Raw genomic sequence first — 18,493 nt, 5'->3', positions numbered from 1 at the left:
ATTTTTATAATAAGGTACGTTAGTTGTGTATAATATTATACCTAATCATCATAAGATTCATCTGTTCGAACACATAGTAAAAAACTGTTGACTGTTTTATTAAAAAAAACATTTTTTTCTAACATAGATGTTCTGATACAAACATCAATGTTTCTTGTATTGAATTTATAGTACATTGTTCACGTACAGATGTTCGTTGTCTGCTCTAGGCATTAGTATGATCATTATGCCGTATCAAGGCCTCTCCAAGCCAATATTCTTCTCAGTATTGTCGTATTCCGTGCCACACCAAACTATTTCATTAGGTTTTTAAATGTTTTATTCGTGATTTTTTCGTATTTTAAAGTTATAGCTAATTGTGTGAAATTGCACATAGAAATGTAGATGGGTACATAATTTTTTTAGATTATGAACATATTGGTGTGTGCATCATCGATCATCTTATACCAAGGGTTCTAACGAAGGTAAAAGTATATTAGTCTATGCTAATAGTTTGGGTGGCATTCAGGTAAAGCCGCATTTAGACCAAGCAAGCGAGTGTTTGTTCGCTGGAGTGGGGGAAGAACGAACATTCGCTCGCTTGGTCTAAATAAGGAAAATCGCAAGTATGGCAGAGTAGCCAACTAAAAGACTTAGATGAAGCAGAGGACTGTGAGATGTAATAAAAAGTATCACGTTCCAAATTGGTCGTGATTCCCAGCAATCAGCAAGAAAATAAAATTTTATGAAGATTTTATTTCATAGATTTTTTTTTTAACTACTTGGTCGCAAAATGCTTGAAATAATGGACATTGGTTTGTTTGACTCAAATTAGGCTTACGAGAATTGGAAAGCTTCCCATCTGGTCTGCTGTGAACAATAATTGTAAAGTGTGTCTATTCCATTTTCTTTATTCTTATAAAAAGTAATCTTTTTGTACACTTGAGTAATTTACACGTATTTATAGTAAAAAAAAGTCGCCTGTGGTGCAAGTTTATTTGATATTCGTCAACATTTATGAAAACTGGTGAGACAATACATATTTTTTAGTGTTCCATTATTGTTTAGCAGTAGTAAAAAGTACTACCTAGTCTGGTTAATATTAACTTTTATGTTGATAGTCCACTGTTTTTGTCGAATATTTTTCTAAAAACAGGCTGTCCTGTGTTGCTAAGCATTAAACTTCTATCACATTTTTAATATTTCTATGAATCTTGTACAAAACCTATCTATTATTACTGATTTCAACATTTTTTTCAAATTTCTTGTCTATTGAATATTGGAGAATAATAATTTCAAGTAGAAAACTTTTCTTGTCGATGGTTGTTTAACCTATCAAAATTTTTGACATAAGCGAAGCACAACCTGCAATAATATCAAGAAACCGAAACTCTTATCTTACTTAGACTATTATTTATCAATATGGGTGTTTAATATACTTTAGAGCCGCGAAGAAATACAATTTATTGCAAACATGTGAAAGCTATGCTTTCATATGTATACATAATACACTTTATTATAACACAGATAATCTAAAACGGTTTCGATAAGAATTATTATTTCATTTTCTTCAACATGACGTCTACATTAGTGCAGCAATTTGTTGCTGGTCTGAAATCTAGAAATGCTGACACGCGAAGCAAAACCGCTAGAGAGTTATATTTATATGTGAAAACTGAACTGCGTGAAGTGCCGCAAGATGAAATCAATCAGTTCCTCGACGACTTCAATCATCACATATTTGAAATGGTTTCCGCCAATGACTCCAACGAAAAAAAGGGTGGTGTGCTTGCGATCGGTTTGTATATTCTAAATATAATAACATTACGAATTCACCTGTCAATGTTGTGTAAACATGCCAAAGGGATGATATTAGCTTGCACATAAATGATTATGATTAGAGACCTTATACGAAAACATCAATAAAGTCTGTAGCCAGCGACATATCGCCAATTATAATTCATTAGTATACATTGTGTTTATCTGATATTATTTGTCATGTTCAACAACATGAAACTGTGTAGGATTTATTTGGAATAAAACTCAGTATCAAAATCAATTCATAATATTGTTTAGAACAGATCTTATTAAATGTCTTAATGTGTATTGGTGGCACAGTAGCTCACAGTAAGAAGCAAATTAGGATAATATTTATGTATATAGTCAATAATAAAAAATTCTCTTTATTCTTATTTCTGGACAGTAAATCGGATTAGCCGGAATTCCTTATTTTCCAGTGCGTAAGGTACTGGCTTCTTATCTGGGGGATTTGGGTTTGATTCCCTGTATGCAATGTCGCAATACATTAATTATATGATTTTTTAAAGTTTGGGTGTTTATATGAACGTTTCACTTCTAAACTGTGTCTTTACACTACTGTCATTGGGTGTCATGGCCTGTTATATAGTGACATATTATATATATTTTATAAAATTAATCAAAAAATATATCTTTTCAGTCAAGGTAAACAATGAAATTATTTCATTTTAAATGCTTGCAATATTAAGTAATTAAAATTTGTATTATCTTATGCCGTAATAGGGGTCTATAATGCCATTAATTTATCTGTATAATTGATGGGTGAGCCACGGGTCGATACATTCTAAAAACTAACCAATCAAAACTTGTAACTAAACAGAATCTGTATATAATGTAAGAATGACATAGTCAATAATATGGCATCGTTGTATTTGCTCCATTTTTGTCTGCTCTACAGATAAATTTGTGACTATAATAATATTCATTGCTAAATAAATAAAAGTTGAAGGAAAAGTTCTTCTATAGAGATGGCACCTATAAATTAGAGAGTGAAGAAAAAAAAGGACCCCTGTTATATTAAATTACATACATCATCATAACGTATGATTAACAATGTTGAACCAAATGGTAATTTGCTTTGAATGATAAGTAAGTAGCATCTTTTGATCAATCCAATCACTACATACATCACTATGAAATCACAGATACAACTTGACGGGTGTAGAATTTAAATATTAAAATGCTTTTTTAGTAAACTAAAGAAAGTAATAACATAAATTAATAAAAGTACTTAATATAACTTTGCAATAAACTGAAAAAGAATATTAATTTTGTTTCGCGTTCCAAATAATAATCTAATAGTTTACCCTGCATGGCCTGTCTGCACATATGTCAAATAATCTAATCGTACTTGCGTGATTCCACTATGACAATATTTGAACAAATTATGACAATTACTACTGGCACGTGGCACATCGCGAGCCGAATACTACAAGGTTCTAAGTGTTCGTCCTTGAAAAAACAAACCCAACAATGAAGTAGTATTCTAAGCTGCCTCATTGTTACTTTTGTTTCTCCAAGGACAAACACTTAGAACCTTGTAATTCTCCACTCGCGACATGTCAAAATAAGTGCGGGACAAAAAAAAAACCAATCACGATATAACTGATTCACACTCGCCATTGTCGCAATGAAAGAATTGTTGGTAATTTACTGATAATGTAATAACCCTTCTTTCAATTTATCAATTTTTTTTAGTCTGCCTCATCAGCGGAGATTGTGACACGACCAAAACCAGAATATCACGTTTTGCGAGTTATTTGCGAAATTTATTCCCATCTTCCGATGTTGGAGTCATGGAGCTCGCTGCCAAGACCGTGGGCCGCCTCGCTACAATCACGGGAGCAAAAAGAGCGGAGTATGTAGAATTCGAGGTGAAAAGAGCTTTTGAGTGGCTGTCTAGCGAACGTAACGAAGGAAAAAGGCATTCGGCTGTCCTCATTTTAAGAGAGCTGGCGGTCGCGATGCCAACATACTTTCACCAACAAGTCTCTGGCTTTTTTGAACATATCTTCACGGCTATGAAAGACCCTAAAGCTGTAATCAGAGAAGCCGGTAGCAAAGCACTACAAGCCGGGCTTGTAGTTACCGCACAACGTGAGACTGTAAAACAAGTCCATTTGCCGACTTGGTACAAAGTATGTTATGCTGAAGCCGCTCTATGTTTAGACGATCAACCGATCAAAGAGAAAGGTGTCACTCGAGATGACAGAATCCACGGAGGTCTTTTGATATTAAATGAGCTTCTTAGATGTTCTCATGCAGTATGGGAGCGAAAGTATACCAATCTAATGCAAACGTTGGACACACATCAGGAAGTCAGTCTTACTGAGGACATTATATCCATGATGCCACGCCTACGTAGTCCTTTGAGTACACGAGGCAGCTATACAGACATTGCGGGTGCTACGGCGGCTATTGGGTCCCAGCCGGCTATTGTCTATGAATCTGCAGTCTGTAGACAGCTGATTCTAGATAAATATGACACTATTTGTGCAGGTATGACTATGAAATACTTTTCAATTGGAATTGACAACACTTTTCTAAATGTGTAGATAGGATATATTTCATTTTATTGAAAGAAAACCTTCTCTGCTAGACAGATCTTAAATATACTGAAGTATAGGTGAAAAATAGGAATAATGGCCTAACATTAGCAGCAAGTCATTTTGATAACTTCTCACTATTATTATCCCTGCATCATGAGTAACACAGTTTACAATTACTTGATTCCATATGCATCCAGGCATCAGGGGCTCCCATTGACGTCTAATTGCAACATTTTGTATTTGCCATGATATAATATATTTTTTATGATGGCTTAATATTCTTTTTTTATTTAGTAAATTTTAATTTGTTTATTGAAGTGCATCTAATTTTACTGATCTTGATATTTAAAACTTTCAGATATCATGGGACACCGGCTGTCACGGTCCCAACATGTCCAACAGATCTTACTTATAATAATTCCTCGCCTGGCAGCTATCAACAAGGAACAGTTCATTGCGAAGCATTTAAAGTCGTCTATTAATTACCTTCTGTCCACTCTCAAGGGGAGAGACCGCGATAGAAATATGGCCTTCACTACGATAGGACTGATCGCAATCGCTGTCGAAAAAGACATCAGACAGTATCTGACACGTATCATGGACGTCATCAAAATAGCACTGCCCTCTAATGATACCCCGAGTAAGAGGCGAATCGGAATGGACCCGGCGGTGTTTGTGTGCATTTCTTTGCTAGGAAATGCAGTGAAGGAAATGATATCTCACGATATTAAAGAAATACTCGACCTGATGATGGCGACGGGATTAAGTCCCGCTTTGACAATATGCTTAAGAGAACTGGCTCAAAACGTTCCATCCGTTAAGAATGATATCTCAACATGTCTATTGAAAATGCTGTCACTGCTTCTGATGAATAAGCTGCTGGTTCACCCCGGTATGCCTAAAACCTTGGAACAGCAGATGGGTTCTCTCTCCGTGTTGTCTGAAAACCACGATGTCTCGAGTCTCGTTTTAGCACTTAGAACTTTGGGTTCGTTCGACTTTGAAGGGCACAGTTTGCTTCCGTTCGTGCGGCGTTGCGCAAACCACTTTCTGCAGAGTGAACAGCAAGAGATCAGACTGGAGGCTGTCCGAACCTGCAGTAGGCTGCTTTCTCTCGCTATACAGTCGCACCGGATAGAGCAGTCTCACACAGTGACATGCACCGTGGCCGACGTTCTCGGGAAACTTCTAGTCGTTGGAATAACGGATACGGATTGCGACGTTCGATACTGGGTTCTAGCTTCCCTAGATGAGACATTCGATTCCCATCTGGCTCAGATAGAAAATCTCAGTTCCCTCTTCATAGCCATGAACGACGAAGTTCTGGAGATAAGAGAGTTGGCAATATGCACCATAGGCAGGCTAAGCACAGTAAATCCTGCATATGTGATGCCGAGTCTCCGCAAGACTCTCATCCAGTTTCTCACGGAGCTGGAACATTCTGGCATGAGCAGAAACAAGGAGCAGTCCGCTCGTATGCTCGACCATTTGATCGTGAATGCTCCCCGGCTCATTCGGCCCTACATGGAACCCATCCTGAATGTTCTGGTGCCCAAGCTCAAGGAGGCCGATTCCAATCCGGGCGTCGTGCTGAGCGTGCTTCGGGCGATCGGGGACCTGGCCGAAGTGAACGGCGACGGAACGGGATTGCACAAGTGGATGCCTGAACTGCTGTCTATTCTGCTGGACTTGCTGGCCGACGCCAGCGCTCCTGAAAAGAGAAGCGTGGCGCTGTGGGCTTTCGGTCAACTGATCAGCGCGACTGGTCAAGTCGTCACGCCTTATGCTCAATTTCCCAACCTGATGGACGTCTTGATAAACTTTTTGAAGACAGAGCAACAGCCCATCATCCGGCGGGAGACTATAAGAGTACTGGGACTATTGGGAGCGCTGGATCCGTACAAGCATAAAATCAGCAGAGGCATGATTGACGGTCAAGTGGACTCCAATCTCCTGTCCCTCGCTGACAGTAAGACGGACGAGAGCAACTTCGACATGAACACCAGCGAGATGCTAGTCAATATGTCCTCCACGATGTTGGAGGAGTACTATCATGCCATCGCCATATCCACATTGATGCGCATCATCCGAGACCCGACTCTCTCCCAGCACCACACTAGCGTGGTCCAAGCCGTCACATTCATCTTTCAATCGCTTGGAATAAAATGCGTCCCGTACATAGCTCAAGTTATGCCTAGTTTATTGCACGTGGTCAGAATGGCGGACATAACTTTGCGTGACTTTTTATTCACGCAATTGGCAAAGCTGATCGAAATTGTCAAGCAGCACATTCGGAATTATCTGGATAAAATATTTGAACTTATAAAAGAGTTCTGGACACCGCAGAGTCCTCTCCAAACTACATTGATTCTCTTGGTAGAACATATCGCCATTGCTCTCGGGGCGGAGTTCAAGATTTACCTACCCCAGCTGATTCCGCAAATCTTAAGAGTGCTCTCTCACGACTCCAGCAAAGAACGGGCCGTCACCGTCAAGTTGCTGCTGGCCTTGCAAAAATTCGGCGATAACTTGGATGATTATCTCCACTTAGTTCTGCCCCCGATTGTGAGACTCTTCGATTCCAAAGACTGCCCCCTGTCTGTGTGCAAAGTGGCAATGGAGACTGTAGACCATCTAGCCGATAGCCTTGATTTTACCGATCTCACATCGAAGATTATCCATCCTTTGGTAAGGAGTTTAGAGACTTGTCCCGAACTGAGGGCAACTGCCATGGACACGCTGTGCGCCCTAGTTGTGCAGCTCGGGAGAAAGTTTAATCATTTCATCCCTCTGGTTCAGAAGGTCATTAATAAACATCGGATTCCCTGTCAGAAGTATGAAACTCTGGTCTCGAAATTGCAATCTACCACTACATTGGCGATGGATGAAGATTTTCTACTGACAAAACACTGGTCGACGAGGCATAATAACCAAGAAGTAAGTATTCAATTGTTTATCTGTAACATTTATGGTTTTATATTTTTCTAAGATTTCATCTGATAGGTAGTGTTTCAAAGGCTTTAGTTTCTGAGGTGTAAGCTTATATAGGTTTTTATATCGCGCAGGTAACTAACCTAATGACTTTATAACAAGAAATCGAAATATAAGATAGTGTATCTGACAAGACCTGAGCAAAACTGGCACATGAGTGTGACAGAAGGTTTTTGGACGCTTTGAAGTAAGTAATCCTGATTTGAGTAATGGAAAATTTGGAGTAAAACAGATGCCCTCTGCCCTTTATGAATGAAATTTAGGTTCACTTATTATTACTTAGATTCAATAAGACAGTAGGCATCTCGTCGCTATAGGATTTGTTTCCCGAATAGACCAAATGTCAATTTTACAGGAGACGAAAAACAAATTTCATTGTCGTATATTTTAATATCAGTAGATGTATCAATCATTCTTTCTATACTGTATGATTGCAACATTATCTAAGAATAGATTCCAAGAATAATATACTGGTATAAATCATTAAATGCACAGAAAATGCGTTTTATTTACAAGTACACACTGTGGATATTCGGGAAATTTTTAGCGCTCTCTCAGAATAATGGATATTCGGGACAAAACATGGACGTTCGGGATTTAAGACCGTAGCGTATTGCTGCACGGCCCACAGATTACTGAGTGGTCAAAAAGTACGCGCCTCAAATGTTATATTTATTTACACGATATTTGTTAATAATTACCTCTACTATTTAAATACTTAATGATCGTAATTACCCAAGTTCGTATATAATAATAACATGCTGCAATCGCTTTTTCGGTTTTTTTCGGATTAAGTAATAAAATAGTTTTAAGTAATTAACTATTTCTTTATTGAACGAATAATTCACAAGATTTAAGAATGTACCATTCTAATAATTGAACATACCTACATATTTTTTTTAAATCACTTCTGAGAAAATATATTATAAGGTATCTACTACTTCAATTACTAACCGACGACACGGTCATTTCTCCAATATTTTATGATGGTACTTACTCGTACTTGCTAACAATTTTATATTAATACTTTTTCGAAAAAAAAAAAACTATTTATATATATCTGTATATTATTATATCTATATATTTTTATAATTGACAATTAAACTTATTACAAACCACCAAATAAATATTATATATTTACTATTGTAAGGAATAACAACACAAAATAATAGCATGTATAAATTAATTACCATTGGCTGCTAATATTAGGTAGGTACCAATATCCTAAGTATATAATATCCACCAAATAAATAGTTATTAACATACATATTAAATTAAATTAACTATCAGCGCATTCAAAAATAAATAATAGCATCGCCTTTATTTTCATAGAAATACCTAGATTAAAAGTAAAATAAAGACAAAAAATGTTTGATTAATAATAATTTGAAATAATAATTATTTTTTACGTCATAGTAGTTGCCGGTCATACTGTAGAATTCATATAACCGTTGGGATTTTTTGTCATTTATCAAAACAAAATGCAGTTATTTAGGTTAAAATATTCACTTCCACAACTCTACTCTAAGTTCAGGGCGAACTGGTGATGTATCAGCAATAAATGATCTCTTCAAATTTGATGAATTCACTATTAAAACAATAGTAACGTTAAAAACAATATCAATAAGACGAAATTTGAAAGAAGTCTCCGGACTGCCGAAAAATATAAAAATGGGCGTGATTGTTTTAGAGCTAGACAGCGTGAATGTGGGAGCGAGATGCACGGCGTGAGCGCGGTTTGATTGGCTAAAGTCATATTCGGGAAATAAACACTCAGCCAGAGATATATTTCGACCGAAATTAACTTGGATATTCAGGTACGAATAGTTGGACATTCGGGAGAACACCACGGAGTAATTGTAACTTAACATGGCGTATTCGGGTTTTTTAAAAAAATATCTCTGTTCCTAGATAAAAATATAATGTTTTTATAAATGATTTCGGTAGAGTTCGATAAAAGAAATTGAACTACATTAAAATGTCGATTTCGACAAAAATGGATATTCGGGAAACAAATCCTATAGCGACGATCTGTTGACGGAATTTAAAAACATCCTCAGTTATCGTAGGAATTATGATATGTTTCCACAAAGAAAATACCTTGGCATGAAGCTTAGTGGTCATAGCCCTCACCTGTTAAGCAAAAGAGATGTTTTTATCTGGTCCGGTTTTATACGGTCCAAGGTTAGATTTTTGCTTATATTCATGAAATTTTTCCCAATTACAGTCGATCCCCCTTTCACGTTTCATTTTAGAACATTTTATTCCCGGTTTTAGGTTTTTACTTCTCGCAGTTCATGTCTGAAATATTCAAAATACATTTAAAAAACACATTTTATTCAATGATGCATGGCAATCATTGATGTGAAATTCAGACACATGCGTACGTTTCTTATTTATAGACATGTCTGCAGTGCCCAGGACTAAGATTACACAATGTGATTGATTTTTGGGTTGTTTCTTTTTTACACTTATTTAAATAATATCTCGGTAAAGAAAAATATTGTCGGCTCAAGACAAAAGGAACATTCTCGAAAAAGAGTGAAATAACACATTGTTCCAAACCAATTTGTATGATTATTTAATATAACTAAATTTAGTTTTAATAAAATATTTGTATAAACTTATATTTTTAATTCACGGTAAATTTTTTTCAGACCGCTCTGACTTCGAGTGACACGACAACGATAAAAAAATTGCAAGTGAACGCTTTCAATCTCCGACTGGCATGGACGGCAACGCGGCGAGTTTCGAAGGAAGACTGGCTCGAGTGGCTTAGAAACTTGAGCATCGGACTTCTCAAGGAATCTCAAAGTCCCGCCCTCAGGTACTTGTTCCATCGTTTTATTTATACGTAATAGAATCGTTCACCCCTCTCTTGATGTCATCATTGTGAACAATACATGAGTATCTGACGATATGCTGACTTCCGGCTTCACAATAGTATATTTATCATACTTATATAAATAGTAGTAAATGTCTCTCATTTTCTATTTTTTCATATGCATCATGAATTTCCCTAGACTGGGGTCGCTTTAGACTAAAATATGCTGATAATTGTACAAAAATAATTTTCTAAATGATAATATTTCACATACCGTTTTATGCACAGGTCCTGCCTGGCTCTAGCTCAAAACTACTCACAACTGCTGAGGGATCTGTTCAACGCCGCGTTCGTCTCCTGCTGGACGGAGCTGTCTGAGGCGATGCAAGCGGAGCTGGTGGAGGCGTTGCAGCAAGCTCTCATGGTGCCTGACCTCCCGGAGATCACACAGACCATACTGAATCTGGCCGAGTTCATGGAGCACTGCGATCGCGGCCCATTGCCCATCCCACCTCAGCTGCTGGGGCAGAGGGCGATGCACTGCAGGGCGTACGCCAAGGCCCTTCACTACAAGGAAGAGGAGTTCAGGCGTGGTGTGGGTCTGCCCCACGGGTGCACGGCCGTAGAGTCCCTCATCCTGATCAACAACAAGCTCCAGCAAAGGGAGGCAGCCGAGGGGCTACTCGAGTACGTCATGGCCCGACATGCTGCTGGGGACCGCGACCTCACTGTCAAGGAGCAGTGGTACGAGAAGCTTCACAGCTGGGAGAGGGCGCTGGTGCTCTACGAAGACAAGCTGAAGGGTGACCCAGGCGACGCCAAAGCGCTCCTAGGGCAGATGCGTTGTCTGGAAGCCCTCGGGGAGTGGGGCGATCTGCATCGCACCGCCGGGGAGAACTGGGAGATTCTGGAGAAGGAGAACCGTGCCCCCGCCGGCAGGCTGGCCGCGGCAGCTGCCTGGGGTCTCGCCGACTGGGACTCGATGCGCCGCTACGTCCAATGCATCCCCGACGATTCGCAAGATGGAGCTTTTTACCGGGCCGTGCTAGCCGTTCACGCGGGGCAGTTCTCTCATGCGCAACACCTGGTGGAGCGGACCAGAGATCTCCTCGACACGGAGTTGACTGCCATGGCCGGGGAGTCCTACCAGCGGGCCTACGGGGCCATGGTATGGGTGCAGATGCTCGCTGAACTGGAGGAGGTGGTGCAGTACAAGTTAATCCCAGAGAGAAGAGCGGCGATCCGCTCCATGTGGTGGGCACGACTGCAGGGCGGGCAGCGCCTCGTCGAAGACTGGCAGCGCATCATTAGAGTACGGCGGCTCGTCATCAGCCCTGTGGACGACATGCACACCTGGCTCAAGTACGCGTCACTGTGCCGCAAGAGTGGCTCCCTCATGCTGTCTCGAAAGACACTTGTCATGCTGCTGGGCTGCGATCCCTCTGAACAGCCAGATGCCGCACTGCCCTCGCTGCAGCCACAGGTAACACTTGCCTACTGCAAGCACTTGTGGGTAGCGGGCGAGCGTGACCGGGCCCTCTCTTGCCTCCACCTCTTCGTGGATGGCTATGCCTTACGGCCAGAGGACGGGGCGGAGCCCGAGAGGCACCGGCTCCTGGCGCGATGCTATCTCAAGCTAGGGGCGTGGCGAGAAGCCCTCGAAGGGATCACTGAGACCTCCATTCCCCGAGTGCTCAAGTGCTACTCGGACGCCACTGACCACGCCCAGGACTGGTACAAGGCCTGGCACGCCTGGGCATACATGAACTTCGAGACCGTCCTATTCTACAAGCACAAAGGTGGGGATGGGGAATCAGATGCCTCCGGGTCGACCAAAGAGGGCGGCAGGGCGGATGGTCATTACGTCTCCAAGTTCACCGTCCCCGCCGTGGAAGGCTTCTTCAAGTCCATCAACCTATCGCACGGCAGCTCCCTGCAAGACACCCTGCGTCTTTTGACCCTTTGGTTTGACTACGGCCACTGGCCGGAGGTCCATGAGGCCATTGTGGAAGGCATAAGGAGCATCGAGATCAACACCTGGCTGCAAGTCATCCCTCAGCTGATTGCCCGTATCGACACCCCCCGGGCCCTGGTCGGGCGGCTTATTAACTCCCTCCTGATCGACATTGGGAAGTCTCACCCGCAGGCTCTGGTATACCCGCTCACGGTGGCCTCCAAGTCTTCCTTCGTCGCCCGAAAGAATGCGGCCAATCAGATTTTGATGTCCATGTGCAACCATTCTGCGACGCTTGTAAACCAGGCACTGATGGCGTCGGAGGAGCTCATCCGGGTGGCTATCCTATGGCACGAGCAGTGGCATGAAGGCCTAGAGGAAGCCTCCCGCCTCTATTTTGGTGAGAACGACGTCAATGGGATGTTTGAAGTGCTGGGTCCGCTACATGCGATGCTGGAGCGTGGACCGCAGACTCTCAAGGAGACCTCCTTCAACCAGGCTTACGGGAGGGATCTCATGGACGCACAGGAATGGTGCAACCGCTACAGGGTAAGCACCAATTTCATAAAAGTTCTTCAATCTTCATAGTCAGCCCGTTTAACTTTTTTTGCTTTTCAATCTAAGCTAGTCAGTACGCGGCTCGCCTGAGGCAAACGGTCGCACCGCCTCGCCCGAACATTGCCGCGACTGATCCAAAACTTGTCGGTTCTTGTCGATGCTCAAAGGTGCCTCAATATTGTTGCCGTGCGCACTCAGGATGGTAATATTTTGCCTCCCCCATTTTAACCCGAAACCTTTTAGATTTTTGTTTCATTTTCATTACATCAAGTCGACGAATTAGTAAAAACGCAGTAGCTGCGACAGCAATTCGCACGCGCGGCTTCGTCTCGACTTTGCGTTATACTAAATTGCTCGGACGGTTTGTGGCTTGGCCTTGCTGTGCAGGACAGCCTCGCATAACGTTAATTTTGTTCCGAGCTGCCTAGGTGGCAATTGTCGAGGCTGCTCGCTCAGTCAGTACGCGGCTGATGACAATAACACGTGTATGGCTTTTTTTTTGTTTGCATCTGAGATTTCATTAAATAAATATCTGAACAGAGCGTGTTAGTATTATAATTGTGTCATCACCTTAGTGGTGAATAGACTATGAATGAATGACAATGAATAATTCCATCTGCAAAATTCAGTGATTTTGAAACAAACCATTTGAAAATTTTATTAAAATTATGTTCCTCTCCAAATATCATTTAGTAGTTTTCACCATACAATTTGGTATTTCAATCCATTGAAGACAATCGATTTTGATGTCGCTGTTGACCAAGTGATTCTGGACAATCTGGCACATTCAATTTGGCACCATTTTTTTTAGATAATTCTTAAAACCTTACAAACCTATTTAAAAAATTAATTATTTTAATTTTAATTTAAACAATTATATATAATAAAAAGATTGTAAATCCTGCCAAATTGACCACAGAATTTGACTGTTGGTCCATTTTTTTTTCCATTTTGAATCTGTCTTCATCGCAGTTGTATTTTCGCTTATGGGATGAATGCTATAAGAAAGGAATAAGATATTTTTATTGATTTGTCAACATTTTACGAGAATGGAAACTGCTGTTTTTGGTTCCAATGTTTTCTATAGTGTTATTTGTACAATGCGACTGCTGAATTAAAATAAATGTATAATAAGAATAAAAAATATATTGTTACAAAATCAAAACGATTCTTGTTTCATCGAAATACATGTAACTGCTATGCGATCATCGACACCATCACCTAAGTAAAATCGACCAATGCGATGAGTGTTTTTGTGTAACATGGTCGACTTTTATTTTCATCCCTCCATTTGTAGGTATCAAGAGATTTTTGTAAGCCGTAACTTTCCTCAGCAAATGTTCACTTGTCTGTGCTCCTTTCCACCGGATAGGTGTATATTTAAAAATGATGGTGATTTTAGGAATCGAAGAAGCCACGCGATTTGAATCAGGCGTGGGACCTATATTACCACGTGTTCCGGCGCATTTCTCGCCAGCTCCCTCAGTTGACATCCCTAGAGCTGCAGTACGTCAGCCCCAATCTGTTGGCCTGCAGCAATCTGGAACTCGCTGTACCCGGAACCTACCGACCCGGTCAAGAAGTGGTTAGGATTGCTCATATACAGAGCAACTTGCAGGTAAATTTGATGCCTATTTAATGTATAATTACTACTAAATTTCATTGGACTGAATTAACATAATTTGGAAACACCTCAGAAACATACGTTCATATTTAAAAAATCTTGAAAAATCCATTTGATTCCGGCCAATGTGCTTAACAATTTAGCCACCTGCACCCTGCCTAATAACGACAAAATTAACTAATAATCATGCAACTGAAGCGCATCTCAAATTTTGCTAATATGTATTATGGTTTGTATCTTGAACTGAATATATCCTAATCATTTCTTCTATTTGAAAGAATGGTGAAGAATGACCAAATGATGAAATTGGACCTTGTGAGAATGATGTAAAAACCATAAATCCCATTTAGGTAAAAAATTGGTTTTGATTGAATAGGGTAGCATTATAGAATATTTAGTTCCGTATAAGATTCCTGCACCCATAAAGCCAGCTGTTCCTACTGTACGACAGTGACAGGCAACATTAAATTACCATGTTCGATCCTAAGCGCTCGTCCAGTGTACGCGCGTTCGGTGGTGCATTGAGCGGAGCGCACAACTCAAACGTATAACCGTGTGTGAAAATGTTCGTAGACAATGTCTTTTTTTGGTTATACGTTTGAGTTGCGCGCGCCCCTCAACGGTCCGCCGAACGCGCCTAAGCTGGACGAGGCTCTAAGAGCATCATATCCGCCTCCACAGAATGGAGGTTGTATTAACAGATTTTGGTTTTCACGAGAAATGGATGTTAGCCATTTCATTAGGTCCATACTCTGGATTCAAACATATTCCACACAAAACAACATGTGAATTTGCCAGACCTGGGACCTGTCATTATGAGCCAACACGGTGCCCATTGAATTAATATAATAGTCCTACGATAAATTAAGTACATAGATATATTATCACATGTCAGGCAAATTAAAAAATACCTTAGGGCTCAGACATACAACACTGCAGTTAGCGTGCAGGTCATACTTGATTCCAAATGCATCCGATTTGAATCTCCAATCAGATAAAAAAAAATACAATTGCAGTTTGTAATCGGATACTAACACGCGGATTGCAGTGTTGTGTGTCTAAGCCCTTACTGCTCGGCCATCATGGCCGCGTTGCAGTGTTGCGCTCGGATGGATATATAGCGGCGCATATATTTATTGTTACATGTCTCTGTCATCAGGTTTGAACTCATAGCTTAAAGCCGCATTGAGACCACGCGAGCAAATGTTTGTTCTTCCCCCACTGCAGTGAAATTCTCTTGACGTAAACGCTTTTTGTTGAGCGAGCATAAGAATTTCGCTGGAGTGGGGGAAGAACAAACATTCGCTTGCGTGGTCTAAATGCGACTTAATATGTCTAATCATTATTTCAAAAAACAATCCACTAAATTGGGGAAAATATTCAAACCTTATAAACACAAGTACCTAATTTTATTGCTTTGTATCGAGGGTTTGACCTTTTTCCATATTTGAAAAAATATTTTAAATGGAAATAAGTAATAATATTTTTACTAGGTATCTTCTTTAAAAAGCGTCATTTTTTTACGAGATTTACAAAATAGAGCGAAGACACACATTACCTATAGATATACCATCAAATCATCTGGTGTTTGAATTTAGAACTAAGCACACCACAGTATAAAAAATATTGAATGATATGCCAAATGTTAGCATGTGGCGCCCTCACTCAGTGGACAACTTATAGGTACTGATGGATCTATAGTCAACCATGCATCTCATAACTACTGTCCTAATAGATTGCGTTGATGAATAATGTCAACTTTTATACCTTGTCATAAGAGAATATTATTAAAATTCGAAAAGTTTTCTAAACATAACATAGAGTTTAAAGTTATAGCAGTCTCTGTGCCATATTGAAAGCTTCCGTTTTGGGTGACAGGTGATAACGTCGAAGCAGCGTCCACGGCGCCTGTGCATTCGAGGGTCCAACGGCAAAGACTACATGTTTCTGCTGAAGGGTCACGAGGACCTCCGCCAGGATGAGCGGGTCATGCAGCTGTTCGGCCTGGCTAACACTCTGCTTCAGAATGATCCCGACACCTTCAGGAGGAACCTCACCATCCAGAGGTACGCCGTCATCCCTCTCAGCACCAACTCAGGCCTCATTGGGTGGGTGCCCCACTGCGACACGCTGCACTCCCTCATCAGAGACTACCGAGACCGAAAGAAGTGCTTGCTTAACATCGAGCACCGGATAATGCTGCGCATGGCTGCCGACTATGACCGCCTGCTCCTCATGCAGAAGGTAGAGGTATTTGAGCATGCCCTCGGGACCACACCCGGGGACGACCTCGCCCGTCTCCTGTGGCTTAAGAGCCCCTCCTCTGAGGTGTGGTTCGAGCGGCGGACCAACTACACGCGCTCCTTAGCTGTTATGTCTATGGTCGGCTACATCTTGGGCCTGGGCGACCGCCACCCCTCCAATCTCATGCTGGACAGGGTGACTGGAAAGATTTTGCACATCGACTTCGGCGACTGCTTCGAGGTAGCGGTCACCCGTGACAAATTCCCTGAGAAGATCCCGTTCCGACTGACACGGATGCTCATTAATGCGATGGAGGTTACGGGGATCGAAGGGACCTACCGACGGACCTGCGAATCCGTAATGGCCGTGCTGCACAGGAACAAGGACAGCCTCATGGCCGTGCTGGAGGCGTTTGTCCATGACCCTCTGCTCAACTGGCGACTGATGGACGCCACGAGGAGATCGCGGGACGGCTCCCTAGGGGCGGCAGGGTCTGGGGGAGAGGCCGCGTCACTCTCTGTCCCTGCGCCAGCCCCCCGCCGCCTGCCGCATGCCATCGAGGGTCAGCCGGAGTTCCTCAACAAAAAAGCGCTCGCAATTATAACCCGGGTGCGTGACAAACTGACCGGGAGAGATTTCAACCCTGAAGAGGCCTTGCCGGTGGCGCGACAGGTTGATTTGCTCATCCGGCAGGCCACCGACAATGAAAACCTCTGCCAGTGCTACATCGGATGGTGTCCCTTCTGGTAGAATATTTCAAATCAAAATTATTTCCATTACAAAATATGTTTTTCCATTTTTCATTTGAATGTTTTGCCATTCAACAAATAGATTCGACGGCCATCGGTAACACGCACCACATACATATTTAACGATGGCTTTATTTACGTTATGTGTGACCAGACGATGAGTTCCTAGCGGGTCTTTTTTAGGGAACTTCTCCCCTTCAGTTACGTGACATTTTGGTGATGAATTGGCGATTCTATTGAAAAGATGATGAGTAATATCACTGCACCTATAAATTACATACCATAATAGTGCAAGTGCGACTAAGCATTTAGTCTCCTCTGAGCTATGTCAATTTTACAGGTTGGAGCATTTATTTTTATATATTTTTACGCAATATTCAGAGATTTAAATAGAATTTATTCCGTATGGGTAACTAACTTTTAGGTGCAATCCTGTTTATACTGATGACTTAACGTTATTACGTACTAAGCACTGTTAGTGACCTATTAATTAATCAAAATGCCTGCATGACGTTTATCAAAACGACATCACCTATCTTGGTTGCGGCCATCAGATCGTCATAATTAAACAATGCTGTGTGAAAATTAAAAAAATAATTTTGTATAATATTAGTTGTGAATAATAAATAAAGAAAATATTATGTAATATTATGATTTTATAGCAATGACACTTGCTGGAAAGAATATATTTTAAGTTTTTTTTTTGTACTAAGTAATATGGTTAGAAGAGAAAATTTTGATGTGTTTCATCACTCATTTTTAACAAACTGTACTGCCCAATAAGTCTTAAGAAATGTTTCAAATCTAGTTGGTAATTTATTCTTAACGCTGTGAAATAACAATTTAATTATTGATAAAAAAAAATCGATCTTTTTATTTACATCCTTACGGCTTATTTATATGCGTATTGGTGTGGAAAGTTTCTGAATCAAATATTGTATACATGGCCCATAAGTTATTGACTAAAAATGTATTTCATCAGTATCGATGGCCGCGATTAAGCGTCAACCTATACCGTCATGGGTCCCAGGTTCGAATCCTGGGTCTGGCAAGTACACATATTGTTTTTCAATCTGTGTATGATTCAGAGTATGGACTTAATAGGTTGAGCAAACATTGATTTCTCGTAAAAACATAATCTGTTAATACAAACCTCCACTCTTTGGAGGCCCATAGATATGATCTTATTAGGATCGGACATGG

The 18,493-nt window shown here is 40.8% G+C and overlaps 1 protein-coding gene across 1 annotated transcript; it reads left to right on the top strand.

Moving 5' to 3' along the window:
- The first annotated feature begins 1,281 nt into the window (after positions 1–1,281).
- Positions 1,282–18,145, top strand: mTor (serine/threonine-protein kinase Tor). The gene is made up of 7 exons (XM_085952386.1): positions 1,282–1,777; positions 3,496–4,296; positions 4,705–7,283; positions 9,995–10,164; positions 10,450–12,664; positions 14,076–14,291; positions 16,176–18,145. The coding sequence occupies exons 1-7, from the start codon at positions 1,555–1,557 to the stop codon at positions 17,289–17,291; spliced, it is 7,320 nt and encodes a 2,439-aa protein (XP_085808512.1). The 5' UTR covers positions 1,282–1,554; the 3' UTR covers positions 17,292–18,145.
- Positions 18,146–18,493: the final 348 nt, after the last annotated feature.

This window comes from Rhyacophila brunnea, unplaced genomic scaffold (genome assembly GCF_057557595.1).
Source record: "Rhyacophila brunnea isolate RB1 unplaced genomic scaffold, BYU_Rbru_1.0 scaffold_3, whole genome shotgun sequence".
Classification (NCBI taxonomy): domain Eukaryota; kingdom Metazoa; phylum Arthropoda; class Insecta; order Trichoptera; family Rhyacophilidae; genus Rhyacophila; species Rhyacophila brunnea.
The sequence above is the reverse complement of the archived record's forward strand: the minus strand, read 5'-3'. Positions and strand labels throughout refer to the sequence as shown.

Coding starts and splice junctions, on each gene's coding strand:
- mTor (XM_085952386.1), top strand. CDS start 1,555: ATGACGTCTACATTAGTGCAGCAATTTGTTGCTGGTCTGAAATCTAGA. Junction 4,297..4,704: donor ATATGACACTATTTGTGCAG/GTATGACTATGA, acceptor TAAAACTTTCAG/ATATCATGGGACACCGGCTG. Junction 14,292..16,175: donor ATATACAGAGCAACTTGCAG/GTAAATTTGATG, acceptor TTTGGGTGACAG/GTGATAACGTCGAAGCAGCG.